The 20,162-nt window shown below is 39.6% G+C and overlaps 1 protein-coding gene across 1 annotated transcript in view; it reads left to right on the plus strand.

Moving 5' to 3' along the window:
- The first annotated feature begins 5,643 nt into the window (after positions 1 to 5,643).
- LOC138971668 (DNA-binding protein RFX6-like) overlaps positions 5,644 to 20,162 on the plus strand; it is a 70,506-nt gene continuing 55,987 nt past the window's right edge. Inside the window, exon 1 of the mRNA XM_070344434.1 lies at positions 5,644 to 5,735. Coding sequence (XP_070200535.1) covers positions 5,695 to 5,735 — 41 coding nt within the window. The 5' untranslated portion in view covers positions 5,644 to 5,694. The remainder of the gene's footprint in view (positions 5,736 to 20,162) is intronic.

Consider the following 20,162-nt stretch of genomic DNA (forward strand, 5'->3'; position numbering starts at 1 on the left):
TTTATTACATGTATTATGTGGAATTTATGTTGCGATTTTCCATCATCATCATCAACATCATCATCATTATCATTATCATCATCAATCATCATCATCATCATCATCATCATCATCATCATAATCATCATCATCATCATCATCATCTTTATCATTTACACCATATAATCATTGTAAGCATTAGTGTAAACGTTGGTATTGTGTGAATTTTACCGTCGATCACTTTACATGTGTACCCTCAATTAACATGTTGCATGTTTCGCTTTTGATTTGTATGTTGCTTACTTTGTCATTTTGTTGTTTGTGTTTATTTGCTTGTTTGCTTACTTGTCGATTGTTTGCTGGGTCGTTCGTTTAATTTGTTTATTTGTCATGTTGCTTTACTTGTTTATCATTTATTATACATTTGTATTAGAAGTAAGGACCGGTTGTAAGAAAAGGCGTCGCCTTAAACCTCTATCCTTGAAAAATAATAAAGTTACATCCTCATCATCATCATCTCTCTCTCTCTCTCAGCCTTGTTAACATTCCGCATTATTCGGTTTTGCGACGGGACAATGCACGAGTAGGCCAAACAGGCATCGCTCTTTATGTTCATCAGTCCATTGCTGGGATTGTCAAACGTAGAACTGATCTTGAAGATGAAAATGTTGAATGTATGTGGTTAGAACTGAAGCATGACAAATCCTCTCCCTTGCTTATTGGCTATGTGTATCGTAACCCTGCTGAAACGTCAAGGTGGATTGATGATTTTGTTTCTATGATGGACAGAGTGAAGGCTCGTGACGAGAATGTTGTATTGCTTGGCGATTTTAACATTAACCTACTCAGGCCTCAAACAACATGGTGCTCAACCACAGCTCTGTTTGGTCTTCATCAGCTGGTAAAAACCCCTACAAGAGAAACAAATACTTCATCAACCCTGATTGATCATATTTATACTGATAATAAGAATATCGTTGCAAATGCGCAAGTAGTGCATTCCAGTTTTAGTGACCATCATTCTGTGTTTTGCTCGATTTCGCTTATATTGCCAAAATCATGTCATAAAGGCCACACAACAATCGAATACAGAAGTTTCAAGTATTTTGTTGAATCTGCCTTCTTCTTTGACCTTAACCAAGCCCCATTTTATAGCGTATTCAATTGTAGTGACGCAGAGAGCGCCTGCAAGATTTTTCACGATATTTTGTGCTCTATAATTGATAAACACGCACCACTACGTCAGCATAGAGTGAAACATCCCCAGCTTCCCCCCTTGGTTAACCTCAGACATTATCGAGGCTATGGCGATGCGTGATCATTTCAAAGAGCGCAACATGAAAACAGAATATAAACTACAAAAAAATAAAGTGTTGGACACAGTGAGACAAGCAAAGACTGAATATTTTAATAAACTAATTTCTGGAAAAAAGGATACAGCTACAATCTGGCGAGCAGTGAATGAAATTCTTGATAAATCTAGGAAGGGATCAACCAATTCTCATTCACAAATATCTCCAAATGACTTCAACAAACACTTCATTTCGCTAGCAGACAACCTAAAATCTTGTCTCAAGCAAAACGATTCCCTTGATACGGATGATTGTCTTGGAAAATTAAAAACATTCTGTGAACAAAAGTTGACTCAAACTGACACATTTTCTGTTCCTCCAATCTCAGTGCACGAGGTAGGAAAACTGGTAGAACAAATGGCGAATAAGAAGTCAATGGGTCCAGACAAGATTCCAGTCAAGTTGCTAAAACTTGCTTTACCTTACATTGTCGATTCCCTAACTTATGTTTATAACCTAAGCATACAACAAAATGTGTTCCCTTCTATTTTAAAGTGTGCAAAGGTATTACCACTTCCAAAAACTAAGGATCTTACAGACCCAAACAACTTTAGACCTATTTCCCTCTTACCTGTTCTATCTAAACCCTTAGAAAAGCACATACAAAAACACCTACTGGCATATATGGAACAAATGAATCTGTTTCATTCTTTTCAGTCTGGATTCCGCTCCAAGCATTCCTGCCACACCGCCTTAAGCTCTTTATGCGAGACTTGGCTGTCAGCAATAAACAAAGCAGAAATAACGGGAGCGTTGTTTCTGGACTTTAAGAAAGCCTTTGACCTAGTAGATCACTCACTTCTACTGACAAAACTAAAGTGCTATTTAAAAGACGACTCCGCCTGTGCCTTTTTTGAATCGTATCTTTCAAAACGGAAACAGTATGTATCCATTAACTGTAAAACTTCGTCAAACGAGATTGTCAGGAGTGGTGTCCCTCAAGGGTCTGTATTAGGACCTATCTTGTTCTGTATTTATATAAATGACTTACCCCTTCATGTGTCCGATGAAAAAGTTAGATGTGAGTTCTTCGCGGATGACTCTTCTGTTCACACCAGTCAAAAATCTTTGGAATCCGTCAACTCTTCTCTTCAAACAAGTGTGGATGAAATCACTGAGTGGTGCGTTTCTAATGCAATGATCATTCATCCGATTAAAACAAAGAGTATGGTGATAACCACGAGACAAAAACACCAGTTAAGTCCTTTACTATTACAACTGTCAGTTGGTTCAACTCAAGTGCAGCAAGTTAAGGAACATAGACTATTAGGTGTTACCATTGATCAAGAGTTGAAATGGCAAACTCATTTGAGTAATATTTGCAAAGTAGTATCAAAGAATTTGTACCTGTTATCAAAATTAAGGCATTACGCCGATTCTGAAGCACTCAAAATGTTCTATTACGTCCACATAATGCCTCATATCAACTTCGCTTCGACACTTTCGAATAACTGCAGTGATGTTCATTTAAAACGACTCAATTCCCTGCATCGCCGAGCTGCAAAACTTATTCTGCATGATTTGAATAGGTCCACGGATGAAAAACTAAAGCTCCTAAATTTCCTCCCCTTGAAAGATCAGTTGACGTTAAACAAGGCTGTGTTCATGTATACAATTCTAAATGACGACTGTCCTAAATATTTGCAATCACATTTCAAACATGCCACAAAAAGATATGGGTCCCAAAAAATCATCCCTCCTATACCTCGCATAGACCTCTACAAATCGAGCCTAGCCTTCTCGGGAGCTTTTCTCTGGAACTCCTTCCCCCAACAGATAAGAAATGCAACTTCAGTGAAATTGTTTAAGAGACAGTCCCGTTCACACATCATTCGTGAATGAAATGTCTTGTTCGATTGTTATTTTGTTGAACATTTTGTACTAGTGTTAACGGATGTGTAGCTTATCTGAGCAACTTAATTCTCAAAATGAAAGGCTTAACTATGTCAATGTAATTTTGTAATTTTTGAGTTCTCCTTATATAATTCCGTAACTGCACATAGTATTGCAATACATACAATGTATTTCTATATCTTATATGATTGAATTTTTATTTGTTATGTTCGTCTGTCTTTATGTGTTGTATAAAGGACAGGTTGGAAGAATAGGCTTTGCCTAAAACCTTTATCCTTTTGTAATAAAGTTCTGAGTCTGAGTCTGAGTCTCTCTCTCTCTCTCTCTGTCATTCTCCCTCTCCCTCTCTCTTGCTCTCTTTCTCTCTTTCTCCCTCTCTCTCTCTCTCTCTCTCCTTCTCACTCACTCACTCTCTCTCTCTCTCTCTCTCTCCCTCTCTCTCTCCCTCTCCCTCTCTCTTGCTCTCTTTCTCTCTCTCTCTCTCTCTCTCTCTCTCTCTCTCTCTCTCTCTCTCTCTCTCTCTCTCTCTCTCTCTCTCTCTCTCTCTCTCTCTCTCTCTCTCTTTTATTTTTTATTACACCCCTTACCGGTTTACAAACTTTCACTCATATAAATGTATGTTAAATGTAAGTATATATATATTGTATGTACGTGCCAAGGTATATTTGAAAACATGTGTTTATATATATAAGTATAAATCCGCCTATAGGGCGACCATTGTAAAAAGGGGTTTTATGGCTATCAGTGCTATATCTGTTGTTTTTAAAGCAATATTAACTAAATTTTGTAATTACATTTGCTAATTGACCTACACCCAACAGTCATGAATTGACTGTGAAAATCAGTCAAGATTAAGATATAGGTGTTTTACATCGTCGCCTTAATGATGATGATATGTTTACACTCAGTTAAAAAAAATATTTGTATAAGTATCGTGGTTGTCTAAAGACCCTTTTTTGCAAAGGACGGCCTAAGTCTCAAAATCACTTATTCAATGTTGTGCTCAAACGGTAAATCCCAACTTGATGCGATTTACAAGCAAGCTACGTTAGGCACTGTCTCCTCGATAGCGCATGGGGTCAATGTTGTCAGGCCAATGGAATTGGAGAAAAAGACGCCAAAACTTAGGAAAGTGTTGTAAAATAGGGGCTTTAGGGCGACATTTGGTCGACCTAAGTCGGATTAAGATGTCTATATATATAATATGTATATATATGTTTTTTTTAAATATTAAAAAACAAGTCGCGTTAGGCAAAAATACTACATTTAGTCAATCTGTCCTACTCACAGAACGCACTTCATTCACAAAGACAATACAGCGTCGTCAATCCCTGCAGCAAGGAAATCGCTCACACTTTTCACGTGGATCACGCAGTTTAATTGAAAAACCAGTATAGCGCAGTAGCGGTTCTGCTTAGCAGGAATGCGCGCTTATCTGTATTCTTTGTTACTTTCTGAACTGGGACTATCATAATCAGAAACTCTTATGTAAAGCTTCATGAAGATCGGTCCAGTAGTTCAGTTTCTCTGAATGGCTCTACACGCGCACACACACACACACACACACACACACACACACACACACACACACACACACACACACACGCACATATACACACACACACACACACACGCACGCACGCACGCACGCACGCACACCTACACACGCACACACACACACACACGCACGCACACACACACACACACACACACATACACACACACACACACCACGACCCTCGTTTTGATTCCCCATCTATGTTAAAACATTTAGTCAAAACTTGACTTAATGTAAAAAGAAGTGGGCAGCTCAGCTATTGAAGAGGCGAGGGTGGTTGTAAAGAGACAACCAATAAAACACTCTCTGCTCCAGACATAGTCACTTCCTCTTGCGACGATTGAGCGTTAATTTATTACCTCGTTACCCGTTGCCATCCACCCTACCAACGTGGGTTTTTTTTTTTTTTACACATACTATACGTTTACGTAGGGCTACACTAAAACAAATAGTCCTGGCATTAAAACTACGAGCCCAGAACTCGATGCAGACGACAGAAGTGCAGTGTTTACAAAGAAGAAAGTTTTTTTTGTTTTGTTGATGTCTTTCAACGTTGTTCCATGAGCTATTTGTTACTGAAAGAAAGGTGTGCCATCTTAAACAAACTCAACTAAACTGCTTTCTTTGTCTCTGCCCAGAACCCGACGCAGACGACAGAACTGCAGTGCTTTACAAACAACATAGTGTTGTTGTTGTTGTTGTTTTTATGTCTTGCGACTTTCACACCAGCAGTTATTTCTTTTGTGAAGAAAGGTGTGCCATCTTTTACAAACTTAACTAAACTGCTTTCTTTGTCTCTGCCCAGAACCCGACGCAGACGACAGAAATACAGTGTTCACGGAAGACGACGACAGTGGGGGTGAGGAAGGGGGAGGGGCAGAGGGGGGAGATGGACCCACACCAGAAGATTGCCAGCAACAACAGCAACAGAAGAAGACGGTGGCGCAAATCATGCGTGACAAGAAGAAGCAGACACAGCTGACCCTGCAGTGGTAAGTGTTGACATAGATAGATGGATGATTAGTTGGGTGGATGGATGGATGGATGGGTGAATGGATGGATGGTGTGTGCGTGCGTGGCTGGGTGAGTGAGACGGATGGATGGATCAGTGGGTGGGTTGGACGGATTGATGAATGATGAATTGGCGGGTGGCTGGTTGGATGGACAAAGGGATAGATGAACAAAACGAAATATGGACTTATCGGTTCAATTGTTGCATGGCTTCCGTAAAAGTTTAAGCGTATCCCTGGCAAGTCTATTTGGTGTTCTTAACATCTGTATGGAGTTCTCTAAACAAAATCTTACCGACGGCGATTCTAACTTTGATTCTGCTGAAAGCGTGCCTGCTAATAGAAATGGAGATCGAAAATGTGTTGCTGTACAATTGAAGACCGTGATTCAATCAATACATGCGGCAATCTAAAAAAGACAGAAATAACGGCAGGACACATTTGATTGTCGAAGTTAACAAACACACGCAAGTGTGAACACAAAGCGGGAAAATGAGTAGCTGGTTGCAAAAAAAAAAACAAGTCGCGTAAGGCGAAATTACTACATTAATTTATTTTAGTCAAGCTGTGGAACTCACAGAATGAAACTGAACGCACTGCATTTTTTCACAATGACCGTAGTCTGCCGCTTGTGCAAAACGGAGTGAAACTGACGAGCCTGTTCAGCGCGGTAGTGGTTTCGCTGTGCTGCATAGCACGCTTGTCTGTACCTCTCTTCGTTTGAACTTTCTGAGCGTGTTTTTAATCCAAACATATCATATCTATATGTTTTTGGAATCAGGAACTGACAAGGAATAAGTTGAAATTGTTTTTAAATCGATTTCGGAAATTTAATTTTGATCATAATTTTTATATTTTTAATTTTCAGAGCTTGTTTTTAATCCAAATATGACATATTTATATGTTTTTGGAATCAGAAAATGATGAAAAATACGATGAACGTAAATTTGGATCGTTTTATAAAAAAAACCATTTTAATTACAATTTTCAGATTTTTAATGACTAAAGTCATTAATTCATTTTTAAGCCACCAAGCTTAAATGCAATACCGAAGTTCGGCCTTTATCGAAGATTGCTTCACAAAAATGTCAATCAATTTGATTGAAAAATGAGGGTGGGACAGTGCTGCCTCAACTTTTACAAAAAGCCGGATATGACGTCATCAAAGTCATTTATCCAAAAAATGAAAAAACGTTCGGGGATATCATTCCCAGGAACTCTCATGTAAAATTTCATAAAGATCGGTCCAGTAGTTTGGTCTGAATCGCTCTTACACACACACACGCACAGACAGACAGACAGACAGACAGACACACACACCCACACACACACACACACACACACACACACACACACACACACACACACACACACCACGACCCTCGTCTCGATTCCCCCTTTATGTTAAAACATTTAGTCAAAACTTGACTAAATGTAAAAAGGGGGGTAAGAATGAAACACAGCACTTATAACAGAAAGCCAGGATAAAACAGCTTCCTTCACGACTAAACTGTAATCTTTGACTGTCATGTCTGGTTTTCTAAACATCCTTCTCATTTTTCGTGCCTGTTAATCCTCCAGAAAAACACACCTTAAACTTTCCCACGAATGCTTTTAGTGCGACTTCTATTTGATGCAAAAAGTCGTTTTTAGTCTCCTGTGAGTAGGAGGCAAGAGCGATTGGAGGCAAGGGCCCAAATAAACTCCAGTATCTTGGTGGGAAAAACGAAGCAGCATGTTTGAAACAAACAGAGACATCAAGTTAGAACAAACCCGGGCATCAAGGTAAAGATACTATTCCTTTTCGTGTAACTGAACCATCGTGTAAATAGCCACGAACCCGCCCAGGCTTTTACATTGGATAAGGCCAAAAAAATGTGTCTGTTTACGGTAACATAGGCCAAAAAAATAGGGTCGGTAGGTCGGGATTTGGTTTTTTTTTTCTTTCCCAAATGCCCAAAAAAGTCTAGGGTCGCGCGAAAAAATAGGGTCGGTCGGGATACCGTAAACAGACTATTTGTTATGTTTTTTTGCCTAAGAGTATCTTTCTTCTTCAACACATATCAGAGATTGGTAAACGTCAATTTATTTTTTATTTTTTAGGAGAATTAATGTCCTACAAGCATGGTTTGTCAGCCTCTTAAGGACAGGACTGGGTTAATATGATATTTAAACCACAAAAAAAAAAACAAGTCGCGTAAGGCGAAAATACAATATTTAGTCAAGTAGCTGTCGAACTCACAGAATGAAACTGAACGCAACGCAACGCAGCAAGACCGTATACTCGTAGCATCGTCACTCCACCGCCCGTGGCAAAGGCAGTGCACGTGGAATTGACAAGAAGAGCGGGGTATTCGTTGCGCTGAGAAGGATAGCACGCTTTTCTGTACCTCTCTTCGTTTGAACTTTCTGAGCGTGTTTTTAATCCAAACATATCATATCTATATATTTTTGGAATCAGGAACCGACAAGGAATAAGATGAAAGTGTTTTTAAATTGATTTCGAAAAAAAGATAATAATTTGTATATATTTAATTTTCAGAGCTTGTTTTTAATCCGAATATAACATATTTATATGTTTTTGGAATCAGCAAATGATGGAAAATAAGATAAACGTAAATTTGGATCGTTTTATAAATTTTTATTTTTTTTTACAATTTTCCGATTTTTAATGACCAAAGTCATTAATTAATTTTTAAGCCACTAAGCTGAAATGCAATACCGAACCCCGGGCTTCGTCGAAGAGTACTTGACGAAAATTTCAACCAATTTGGTTGAAAAATGAGGGCGTGACAGTGCCGCCTCAACTTTCACGAAAAGCCGGATATGACGTCATCAAAGACATTTATCAAAAAAATGAAAAAAACGTTCGGGGATTTCATACCCAGGAACTCTCATGTCAAATTTCATAAAGATCGGTCCAGTAGTTTAGTCTGAATCGCTCTACACACACACACACACACACACACACACACACACACACAGACACATACACGCACACACACACGCACATACACCACGACCCTCGTTTCGATTCCCCCTCGATGTTAAAATATTTAGTCAAAACTTGACTAAATATAAACAAGTCGCGTAAGGCGAAAATACAATATTTAGTCAAGTAGCTGTCGAACTCACAGAATGAAACTGAACGCAATGCAACGCAGCAAGACCGTATACTCGTAGTCCACCGCTCACGGCATAGGCAGTGAAATTGACAAGAAGAGCGGGGTAGTAGTTGCGCTAAGAAGGATAGCACGCTTTTCTGTACCTCTCTTTGTTTTAACTTTCTGAGCGTGTTTTTAATCGAAACATATCATATCTATATGTTTTTGGAATCAGGAACCGACAAGGAATAAGATGAAAGTGTTTTTAAATTGATTTGGACAATTTAATTTTGATAATAATTTTTATATATTTAATTTTCAGAGCTTGTTTTTAATCCGAATATAACATATTTATATGTTTTTGGAATCAGCAAATGATGGAGAATAAGATAAACGTAAATTTGGATCGTTTTATAAATTTTTATTTTTTTTTACAATTTTCCGATTTTTAATGACCAAAGTCATTAATTAATTTTTAAGCCACCAAGCTGAAATGCAATACCGAACCCCGGGCTTCGTCGAAGATTACTTGACCAAAATTTCAACCAATTTGGTTGAAAAATGAGGGCGTGACAGTGCCGCCTCAACTTTCACGAAAAGCCGGATATGACGTCATCAAAGACATTTATCAAAAAAATGAAAAAAACGTTCGGGGATTTCATACCCAGGAACTCTCATGTCAAATTTCATAAAGATCGGTCCAGTAGTTTAGTCTGAATCGCTCTACACACACACACACACACACACGCACGCACATACACCATACCCTCGTTTCGATTCCCCCTCGATGTTAAAATATTTAGTCAAAACTTGACTAAATATAAACAAGTCGCGTAAGGCGAAAATACAATATTTAGTCAAGTAGCTGCCATTTTTCAGCAAGAGCGTATACTCGTAGCATCGTCAGTCCACCGCTCATGGCAAAGGCAGTGAAATTGACAAGAAGAGCGGGGTAGTAGTTGCGCTAAGGAGGATAGCACGCTTTTCTGTACCTCTCTTTGTTTTAACTTTCTGAGCGTGTTTTTAATCCAAACATATCATATCTATATGTTTTTGGAATCAGGAACCGACAAGGAATAAGATGAAAGTGTTTTTAAATTGATTTGGACAATTTAATTTTGATAATAATTTTTATATATTTAATTTCAGAGCTTGTTTTTAATCCGAATATAACATATTTATATGTTTTTGGAATCAGCAAATGATGGAGAATAAGATAAACGTAAATTTGGATCGTTTTATAAATTTTTATTTTTTTTTACAATTTTCAGATTTTTAATGACCAAAGTCATTAATTAATTTTTAAGCCACCAAGCTGAAATGCAATACCGAAGTCCGGGCTTCGTCGAAGATTACTTGACCAAAATTTCAACCAATTTGGTTGAAAAATGAGGGCGTGACAGTGCCGCCTCAACTTTCACGAAAAGCCGGATATGACGTCATCAAAGACATTTATCAAAAAAATGAAAAATACGTATGGGGATTTCATACCCAGGAACTCTCATGTCAAATTTCATAAAGATCGGTCCAGTAGTTTAGTCTGAATCGCTCTACACACACACACACACACACACACACACACACACACACACACACACGCACATACACCACGACCCTCGTTTCGATTCCCCCTCGATGTTAAAATATTTAGTCAAAACTTGACTAAATATAAAAAGGAGGAAAGGAATAGGGTAAGGCCGAGCAAGCCAGCCCCCGACGACTGGGACCCAGGACCCACTCTCCATAAGGATGGGGGTGGGGGTATAATAAGACGTATATGTGACCCTCCACCACGAAATGAGTCGCATGTCACCTCGCGCGGTTCTGCGCTAGGCTTGATATAAGTCCGGAGAGTGTCTGGTAACAGTGTGAGGGTCACCTTAGTCACAGGCTTATAACTCAAACAGTTTTCGCTCTTTTCTAAAACGGTTTTCACCACTGGATAGAGCATAAAAAACTCTTTATGAAAATGTAAAAATATGAAAATCATGCAAAGGTGACATGCGACTCATTCCGTGGTGGAGGGTCACATATGTTAAAACCCTTGTAAAAGGAATAGTTATGGTCGTATGCGTTGTCTTACTTGGGGGAGGGGGGGGGACCATTAAAAGCATAATCTTTAATTCATATATTATTTCATAAAAGATTTTAAAACTCAGGACCACCTTTTGTTGAAAACTTTTAAGAGTGAAATGTTATGTGAAAAATAGAGATATTGTGCTAAACGTCAAGAACAGTGTCCAAAGGTATCTCTCTGTCAACAGACCGCCATGTAAAGTTATGCCCTGTGACTATGAAAATAAATTTAAAGGAACCTATCAAACTCAAGTCAAAATGACTGTTTCAGCGCGATTTTGCTTCCGTGTTAACATGTTGCCACGGTTATCTCCATCTTTAAATTGTGGTACCTTGCAAAAGCTTCCTTGAATTTGGGACACTATTCCGCGTGAACACAACAGCTGAAGAGCCGATAAAAAATAATTTAAAAAAACATCCAACCATTCGTGAACATTACCCACAGATCTACAACAGGGCTGCAGACCGGAACTTTTCTGCCGACGGAAATAATTTCGCAACTGACAAAAAGTAGCGTTGTATACAAATCCGTAACATGAAGGATTAGACGGGAAGGATGGTACAGTATCTTTAAGAGCCAGTTGACACTACCCTAAAAGCTGATGACATCGGTCTGATCCTCCTTACCTCCACGCTATCTTATCACTCCGCCATTGAGACGTGAAGGGGGAGCACTCTTAAGACAATGATACAGGGGCGAGCACTCTCCAGGTGTTGAAATGTCCACTTGAAGCGGTGTAACGGGACTGCGACCGATCGTCTTGGCTTGTCAAAATGGCGTGTGATTTTGACCACACAGCTGCGGTGTTCTCATCGTTTCATTGGAATATTTTCTAACAAAGTTATTTGCTTTATCTTAAAGCGTATCTATTTTTTCACAGGTTTTCGATTTGCTTAAAATATTATCCGTTTTTATTGTCCATCTTGTGCTTCCACTTGAATGATTGTAAGATCGAGGTTCTAATGATTTCGTTTTGTGAATTAAACGTGTCATATATAAACTTTCCAATGTCGTGTATTTTTAGTCTGGGTTTTATGATTCACTCTGTCAATCCATGTCTTTCAATTTGGTGTGGTAAAAAAAGATAAAAGGGTGCACATCTGCAATGAAACAGAATGTCATATGACGTGAGAGTAATGATTGAAAAACAGTAATTACAAAAAAGCAAATATATATTTATTTATGTATTTATTTATGCATTCATGTATAGATTTTGTCATGCATACCTATGTATCATTTATATATTTGTTAGCTTATCATTGGTATGTATCCATTGTTTATTGATTTGTTTAGACCAGGGCGGCAGGGTGGGGGGTGGATGGTGTTGGAGGTAGTTCTTTAGCCTCCTACTTCAACATTTCCTGGCTACTGTTTTAGCGAGAGCCTGTCCTTATGTAGGAGTTCACTCAATTGTCACCAAGGCGGCCTCAGAGTTCTAACCGTGAGAGTGCTTGACTGAAACGAGTCAAACTACACTCGTTGCATTTGGTCAGACTAAGATTGTGCTTAGTCGAGTGGACCTATGTAGGTCATTTTGTTCACAATTGTGCGTCTGTGTTTGAAATATTGATCTAGAAACTGAGTCCGATTTGAAATATTGATCTAGAAACTGAGTCCGATTTGAAATATTGATCTAGAAACTGAGTCCGATTTGAAATATTGATCTAGAAACTGAGTCCGATTTGAAATATTGATCTAGAAACTGAGTCCGATTTGAAATATTGGTCTAGAAACTGAGTCCGATTTGAAATATTGGTCTAGAAACTGAGTCCGATTTGAAATATTGATCTAGAAACTGAGTCCGATCACTTAAAGAAATGTTCCAAAATACACAAAATTCTCGCTATTTTCTTAAAAATGGTTAACAATAGTTAATGACTGTAGCGTTTCTGAACCTGCGAGTCGACTTAGAAGAGTCGTGGTTGTAGTTGATCTTTTGTAACTTTGGTATTTTTTTGATTTTTTTTTTTTAGCCAGTTTGAATATGTGTTTGTAGCAGTTTACGTAGCTGAAAAACTGAAAAAGAATAAGTAAAACCGACAAAGCAGATTTAGTTGGATCAGGACTAAAGTACCCTGTATATGTAAGTAAACGATGCTGCACATCTCAATTTGTCCCCGTCCGGGAATGTCTGAACAAAGAAAGAGTGACGAAAAGTAGGCATCATCTTCCTTAACTTTCCCCACAAGAAAGATAGCTTGTTCATCGGAGTTCTTCTCCTAACTTTCTTCTGAAGTGTTCCTGGACTACTGTTTTTGGTGGTACCAGTTCTCGCGTATTTGTTCTTTAGATTGTCACCAGGCGGCCTCAGAGTGCTAAGCGTTGAGAGTGCTTGACTGAAATGAGTCAAACTACACCCGTTGCCTTCGTCAGATTAAGGATGTAGTCTTGTGGACCCCCTGTGGGTTGTTTAACTTGAGTGCTGCTTCTGTACTCGTATTTTGTCGGTCTATTAGAAATATGTGCGAGTGCTGACTCGAATATACTGAAAAGAGCCGACATTGTTCAAGATAAGTTTGTTTGTTTTTTGAGCGAGTGCCAGCTCGAATTTATTAGGAGGAGCCAAATTCTCTCAAGGTATTTTGGTTTTGCTTTTGCTTTCACTTTTTAAGCACCAGACCGTAGTTTAAAAAGAGTACTGATTCTAGTCGATGTTTATGTTTGTGTGTGTGATGAAAACAGGTTTCTCAGCTGCTTGGCATTTGCAAACTTAACAAGCAGTGCCAAATACTCTTACTCAAAGGGGCCCGTGTGTGAATGTACACATTAAAGTGTACGCCGAACGCTACGAACATCATACCGTATTTCAAATTATCCGTATGCTCGGATTCTCCTCTGAAGAGAAGTTTCCATCCTTTTACGACTACAAGAGGAATAAAACATCCACCTAAATCCCCTGCATACTACCATTTCAATTGATCCCTCTTGCCCTCCTACCCCCTTTTGTACTCCCTCTCCCCTCTCTCCCCCCTCTCCCTCTCCCCCTCTAACAGCCCCCTTCTCCCCTCCCTCTCCAACCCCTCTCCCTACCCCCCCCCTTCCCCCATCCACCACCCTTCTCCTAGGCCTCCTCTTCACAATCTTATGCTTAGTACCTGCCGTTCGTCTCAGCCGAAGAAAAGCAGGACACGGGTTTAGACGAGGACTTTGCCAATGAAAAGGCAGCTTTAGATAAGGTAGCGTTTGCTAAGCCCTCTGCTTTCCGTAGGGGGCTGGAGGTCTCGGATTTGCGGAAGAAACGGCGATGATGAGCTCAGACAATAAAACTTGTCCAAAGAAAAGTGGAAGGATTGTGTGAGTCACCGTATTGTGTGCACAGAGAGAGAGAGAGAGAGAGAGAGAGAGAGAGAGAGAGAGAGAGAGAGAGAGAGAGAGAGAGAGAGAGAGAGAGAGAGAGAGAGAGTTGTGTGAGTCACCGTATTGTGTGCAGAGAGAGAGAGAGAGAGAGAGAGAGAGAGAGAGAGAGAGAGAGAGAGAGAGAGAGAGAGAGAGAGAGAGAGAGAGAGATTAACATCTAGCTCGAGATTTGAAAGAACTGCGATTGATAGAACATCCGTCCTCTTTTTTTTCTTTTATCTTTTCTTATGTGTCTGATTCTTCTTCTTGGAATAAGATGACATTCATTTAGGGGGTGCCCCTCTTTCCTCATGCCCTCCGCTTTGTGTTGTAATCTTGGAGTCTCAAATAAAGTACGGTGACGGCCGAGACAACGATCAGCTTACGCAGGAAAGATTCTCGAAGGAAAACGGGGGGGGGGGGGGGGGGGGGATTTTGTGACATTTGGGATCTGTTCTCGGGGCTTTTCTTCTTCTTCAGCGTTCCAGAATTGTCTGGTTAGTGTGAGCTCGTTTGCACATTTGGATTCCCCACACTATACTCTGAGGGCATAGTCAGCTTCACTCCGCTTTCGTTGAGTAGGCATGCTGGGTATTTTCGTGTTTCCATCACCCACCGAACTCTGACATGGATTACAGGATCTTTTCCGTGCGCACTTGGTCTTGTGCTTGCGTGTACACACGAAGGGGGTTAAGTCACTAGCAGGTCTGCACATAAGTTGAAAAATCTCCATTCTTAACCCACCAGGCGGCAGCGACCGGGATTCGAACTCACGACCTCCCGATTAGGAGGCCGACGTCTTACCACCACGCCACTGCGCCCGTCGGGGCTTTTGAATGTATACCCCGCGGAATAGTGAACATCCTGCCAACTATTGTTTTGTTTTTAAATTAGGATGTTTATGTTGAACATGCGTAACCTCCCCTTGCTCATTATTGGGTGGCCGAGTGGTAACGCACTTGCGCTCGGAAGCGAGAGGTTGCGAGTTCGACCCTGGGTCAGGGCGTTAGCAATTTTCTCCCCCCTTTCCTACCTAGGTGGTGGGTTCAAGTGCTAGTCTTTCGGATGAGACAAAAAACCGAGGTCCCTTCGTGTACACTACATTGGGGTGTGCACGTTAAAGATCCCACGATTGACAAAAGGATCTTTCCTGGCAAAATTGTATAGGCATAGATAAAAATGTCCACCAAAATACCCGTGTGACTTGGAATAATAGGCCGTGAAAAGTAGGATATGCGCCGAAATGGCTGCGATCTGCTGGCCGATGTGAATGCGTGATGTATTGTGTAAAAAGAAAATCCATCTCACACGGCATAAATAAATCCCTGCGCCTTGAATATGTGCGCGATATAAATTGCATAAAAATTTTTTAAAAAATAAATCCTTGCGCTTAGAACTGTACCCACGGAATATGCGCGATATAAGCCTCATATTGATTGATTGATTGATTGAAAAATAAGGGTGTTTATGTTAGACATGTCTTACTTTCCGTTGCCCTTTATTTATATTATTTTTTAAAGGAAAGGTGTTAATGTTAGACATGTGTTACCTTTACGTGCCCTTGCACGTTACTTAAACACATTTACATCAAAATCAAAGCTTGTCAACAGTATGTTCTGTTTGACATTGTCATTGATTGATTGGATGATTTTTAATTCGTACGGATAGAGGTTTTAGGCACACACAGCCTTTCATTACTACATTTGAAACACAAACTCAAATCTTGAAGCACATCAGGTATACAGTTAGTATAACTATTTAAAACTTCAACAAACCGACAGACAAATGAATACATAGGCAAATGTAAACTGAGCAAACAAATTATTGAACCCATTTTCGTACACAACTAAAACGTTCATTCCCGTGTCATTTCAGGCGTAAGGGTCACCCAGAATTTGGAAAAAAATCGTTTTTCAGATATACTAAATTATGATGTTGCCAAAAGCTAGAACAATATCTCTATTTTCATGTGCAGTTTACATTTTGTCTCCAGCATACATAGTTTTCTTGCAATAAGTGGTCAAAGTAGGTTGGTGGGAATTAAAAATCCCTTTAATCAAGGCCTCTGTTGAATGAAATTATCGGTTCTGATGATGAATTTGATTCCAAAAACTGCTCAGAACAGTCTGACACAGATGATGAATCAGACAGTAGCTCAAGTGAAGATAGTTTTGATTCTAATCTCTTGATGACCCCCCCATAAAGGACATAGACTGATAGATGTTGAACTTTTTGCTGTTTTATGTGGTGAAAGTTCGCGCGAAATCACAGGCAGCTACACTGTCTGCATGATCAACTTGTTTAAATATTCACCTATTCCATTGAAACTTTGCACATCAAATGTTCACTTGACTGGCTATATTGTGTTCTAAAATAAAGCTGATAATCAAAAAAATATAATTTGTTTGATTGTGTGATATATCATAATAATATATAGAATTATAGTATTCTTTTCTAATGCTACTAAAAGCAAAATTTCCAACAAAACAGAAAGCTTTTAGAACATAATGTAGGTAATGATGCTTTAAATATGTGTGCCAATTTATTTTTCAATTGGACACATACTTTTTTCCAAGAGTGCATTGAAAAATGCTAAAATTAGCATTTTTGCAGGTTTATTTTGCCCATTTTGTTACGAACTAAATAATTCTTTCAGTTGTTCTATTTAATTTAGACATTCAAACTTGATGTTTTCTGAAAATATAATGATTTTTGAAGAAAACTACCAAACATCAAGCCAATTCATTGATTGCAAGTGACTGAATAAAAAAATAACAGTTTTGGTCCGACAATCTGGGTGACCCTTACGCCTTCATTGAAACTGTATATGCCATTAAAGGCCCTTCACTTGGCTATCTGGCACACTTTTCGAATCAACGATTTCTGTTATAGGTATCACGTGACCGCCGCCGAAGTTAGGATACCCCCAAAATCGACCTGACGAAAATGGGTGCAATATTAGTTTTGCTCAGTTTATATTTGCCTATGTATTTATTTGTCTGTCTGTTTGTTGAAGTTTTAAATAATTATACTAACTGTATACCTGATGTGCTTCAAGATTAGTACAAAATATAAATGCTAATTGTGCGCTTTAAGAACAGCCACTGCAATACATGTACACTGCTGCAGTCAACCACCGTATGTTGAAGGTAAGGTGCATGTTTACATACTAATGTTCAAGCTAATCAAATGTAAATGAATTATATGGGAGCAAAGATGTGCAGATGGCTCTAGGGGGGTGGATGCAATTTCCTGTTGGTGCTCTTTACACGTGCTTGCCAATCTTTGAAAAATATTAATATGAAATGTAGTGTTTTGTCAAAGAGAAGATTGCAATGTACAGGGCCGTAGTCAGTATGTGTCTGTCAATAATCTCTCATCTCCTCCATCTCCTCTCTGTTTCGGCGTTCCCCAGGGATCAGTTCTAGGCCCAGTTTTATTTGTACTATACACCACTCCTCTCTCTGCCGTCATCAAGCAACACGCAGTCAATCACTACCTCTTTGCAGACGACACACAACTCCAACAAGCATGCAAGCCTACAGAAATCCAAGCGGTGACGCACACTCTCCAAAACTGCACTTCAGATATTAAATCATGGATGACAAACAATATGCTCAAGTTAAATGATGACAAGACTGAATTTCTTCTTTTCTCTGGAGCTTCCTCTTCGACCACTTCCCTTCCAGCCTCCATCACAGTAGGTTCTAGTGACATTTCTCTCTCTGATAGTGTTAGGAATCTTGGGTTCATCATGGACTCCCACCTCTCAATGAAACAACACATCAAAAAAGTCTGTCAGACATGTTACTTTGAGATCAGAAGAATAGGTTCCATAAGAAAATTTCTCACTGTTGATGCCACTAAAACTCTCGTTACATCCTGCATTCTGTCCAGATTAGATTACTGCAACTCCCTTCTCATAGGCTGCCCTGACTCCACTCTCCAACCCTTGCAAAAAGTACAACACTCTGCTGCACGTCTCATTTTCAGAGCACAGCATCGACAACCCTGCACTCCTCTCATGAAAGAACTTCACTGGCTTCCTGTATCTTAACGTATTAGGTATAAAGCTGCCTGCTTCTGCTACAATATCATCTCTGAATCGGCACCTGCCTATCTTTCTGAACTGGTCTCCCTCTACACTCCCTCTCGCACCCTTCGTTCTTCTGATGATGCTCGACTTCTCCGTCAAGGTCGCTTTAAACGCAAGGCTCATGGCTTCCGCACGTTTTCGTATTATGGACCTCAGTTATGGAATTCACTCCCCTTTCAATCACGTCACTCTCCATCCATTTCATCTTTTAAGTCCAATTTGAAAACTCACTTGTTCCAACAACACTACGGATAGTTCCTTAGTATAGAGTCTGGGGATGTGAGATGTGCATGATGTGTTGTTTGAATCTGACAGTGATTGTATGATTTTTGTATACATGTATTGTTGTCACGCGCTTTGAACTTCTGATAAGGCGCTTTATAAATGCCCGTTATTATTATATATTATTATAATGTCAATATCACAGAGCTCTAATTTTATTCTTTATGATGTTTTTCTGGGCACTACCAACCGAAACTGTACAGTTTTATTTTCACGTCGAAAGGGTCAATATTTCCACGATACAACAACAAAATGTTGATTCAAGAATAAGGAGCGAACCAATAGGAACGCTTAACCAACTTAGTTTGGAAGATACGATTCCAAACGCAGTAGTGTGGTCCTTCTGTTCCACTGTTGTAATTAGGCTTTTTTACACCCCCGGTATAGGGGTGTGTATAGGTTTCGGTCGATGTGTTTGTTTGTTTGTTTGTTTGTGTGTTTGTTTGTTTGTTTGTTTGTTTGTTTGTTTGTGTGTTTGTTTGTTTGTTTGTTTGTTTGTGTGTTTGTTTGTGTTCGCAAGTAGATCTCAAGAATGAACGGACCGATCGTCACCAAACTTGGTGAACAGGTTCTATACATTCCTGAGACGGTCCTTACAAAAATTGGGACCAGTCAAACACACGGTTAGGGAGTTATTGGTGGATTTTGGTTTTTTGGGGGATCAACTACGACATAACTCTTCCTTATCTTCATGTTTTCAGCGTTTACCTCCCTTCCTTCGTATGGTGCACTATAGTATGAGGGGGGCATCTTCGGATATTCCCGGCGTTCTGTTACTATTTTTAGAAGGTCACCGCAGTGTCCAGAACGTAAATTGGACCCGTAAATTATCCTCACTGTAAAAGTGCAAAGGTCGAATCAATTTATAGCCACGCGAAAAATACACTCTCATCTATCTCTATATATTTATACAATAGATATAGATATATATATATATATATATACGGCTTCTCTGTGTGTGTGTGTGTGTTTGAGTGTGTCTGTAGAAAACACCTGTGTATTGCACAGTTCTGTTTGTGATGTGGTACCTAGGGCGTCGTCGACAAGTATCGGATTCGACATGATATGATCAGGAATGGCATCATGGCCCCTGAATCATGTTCGTGCTGTTCCCATTCCATGAGTCTGGAAGGGACCTAAGCTTGACGGGTCCGTGGTTCGAAGCCGGCGTACAGTGCGCCACTCAAGCCGGGTATTCGGCTCTACTTGCTACCCGGCGAAGCGGCAGATACACCCCGGACAAAATCTGGTCGATGAGATATTTCAATACCTGCTCTCAGCGCGCAGCGCAAACCGATTTTTTTTTTTCGGGATCTTTTGTTTTCTGTATGCGGTCAGTAGGTGTTACAGAAAGAGTTATATTGATTTGTCTTTTTCTCCGCCTGTCTCTTTGTCCACTCAATCAACTTATTTTAACCACACTTGTTAGCAGTGCCTTCTCAGTTGGTGGCAGTGAGAATGGTAAGGACGGGGGTGTTTTTCCTACCTCGGAGGAATTTCTTGTTTTATTTGGT

The sequence above is a fragment of the Littorina saxatilis genome, linkage group LG7, assembly GCF_037325665.1.
Source record: "Littorina saxatilis isolate snail1 linkage group LG7, US_GU_Lsax_2.0, whole genome shotgun sequence".
NCBI classification, from domain to species: Eukaryota; Metazoa; Mollusca; class Gastropoda; order Littorinimorpha; family Littorinidae; genus Littorina; species Littorina saxatilis.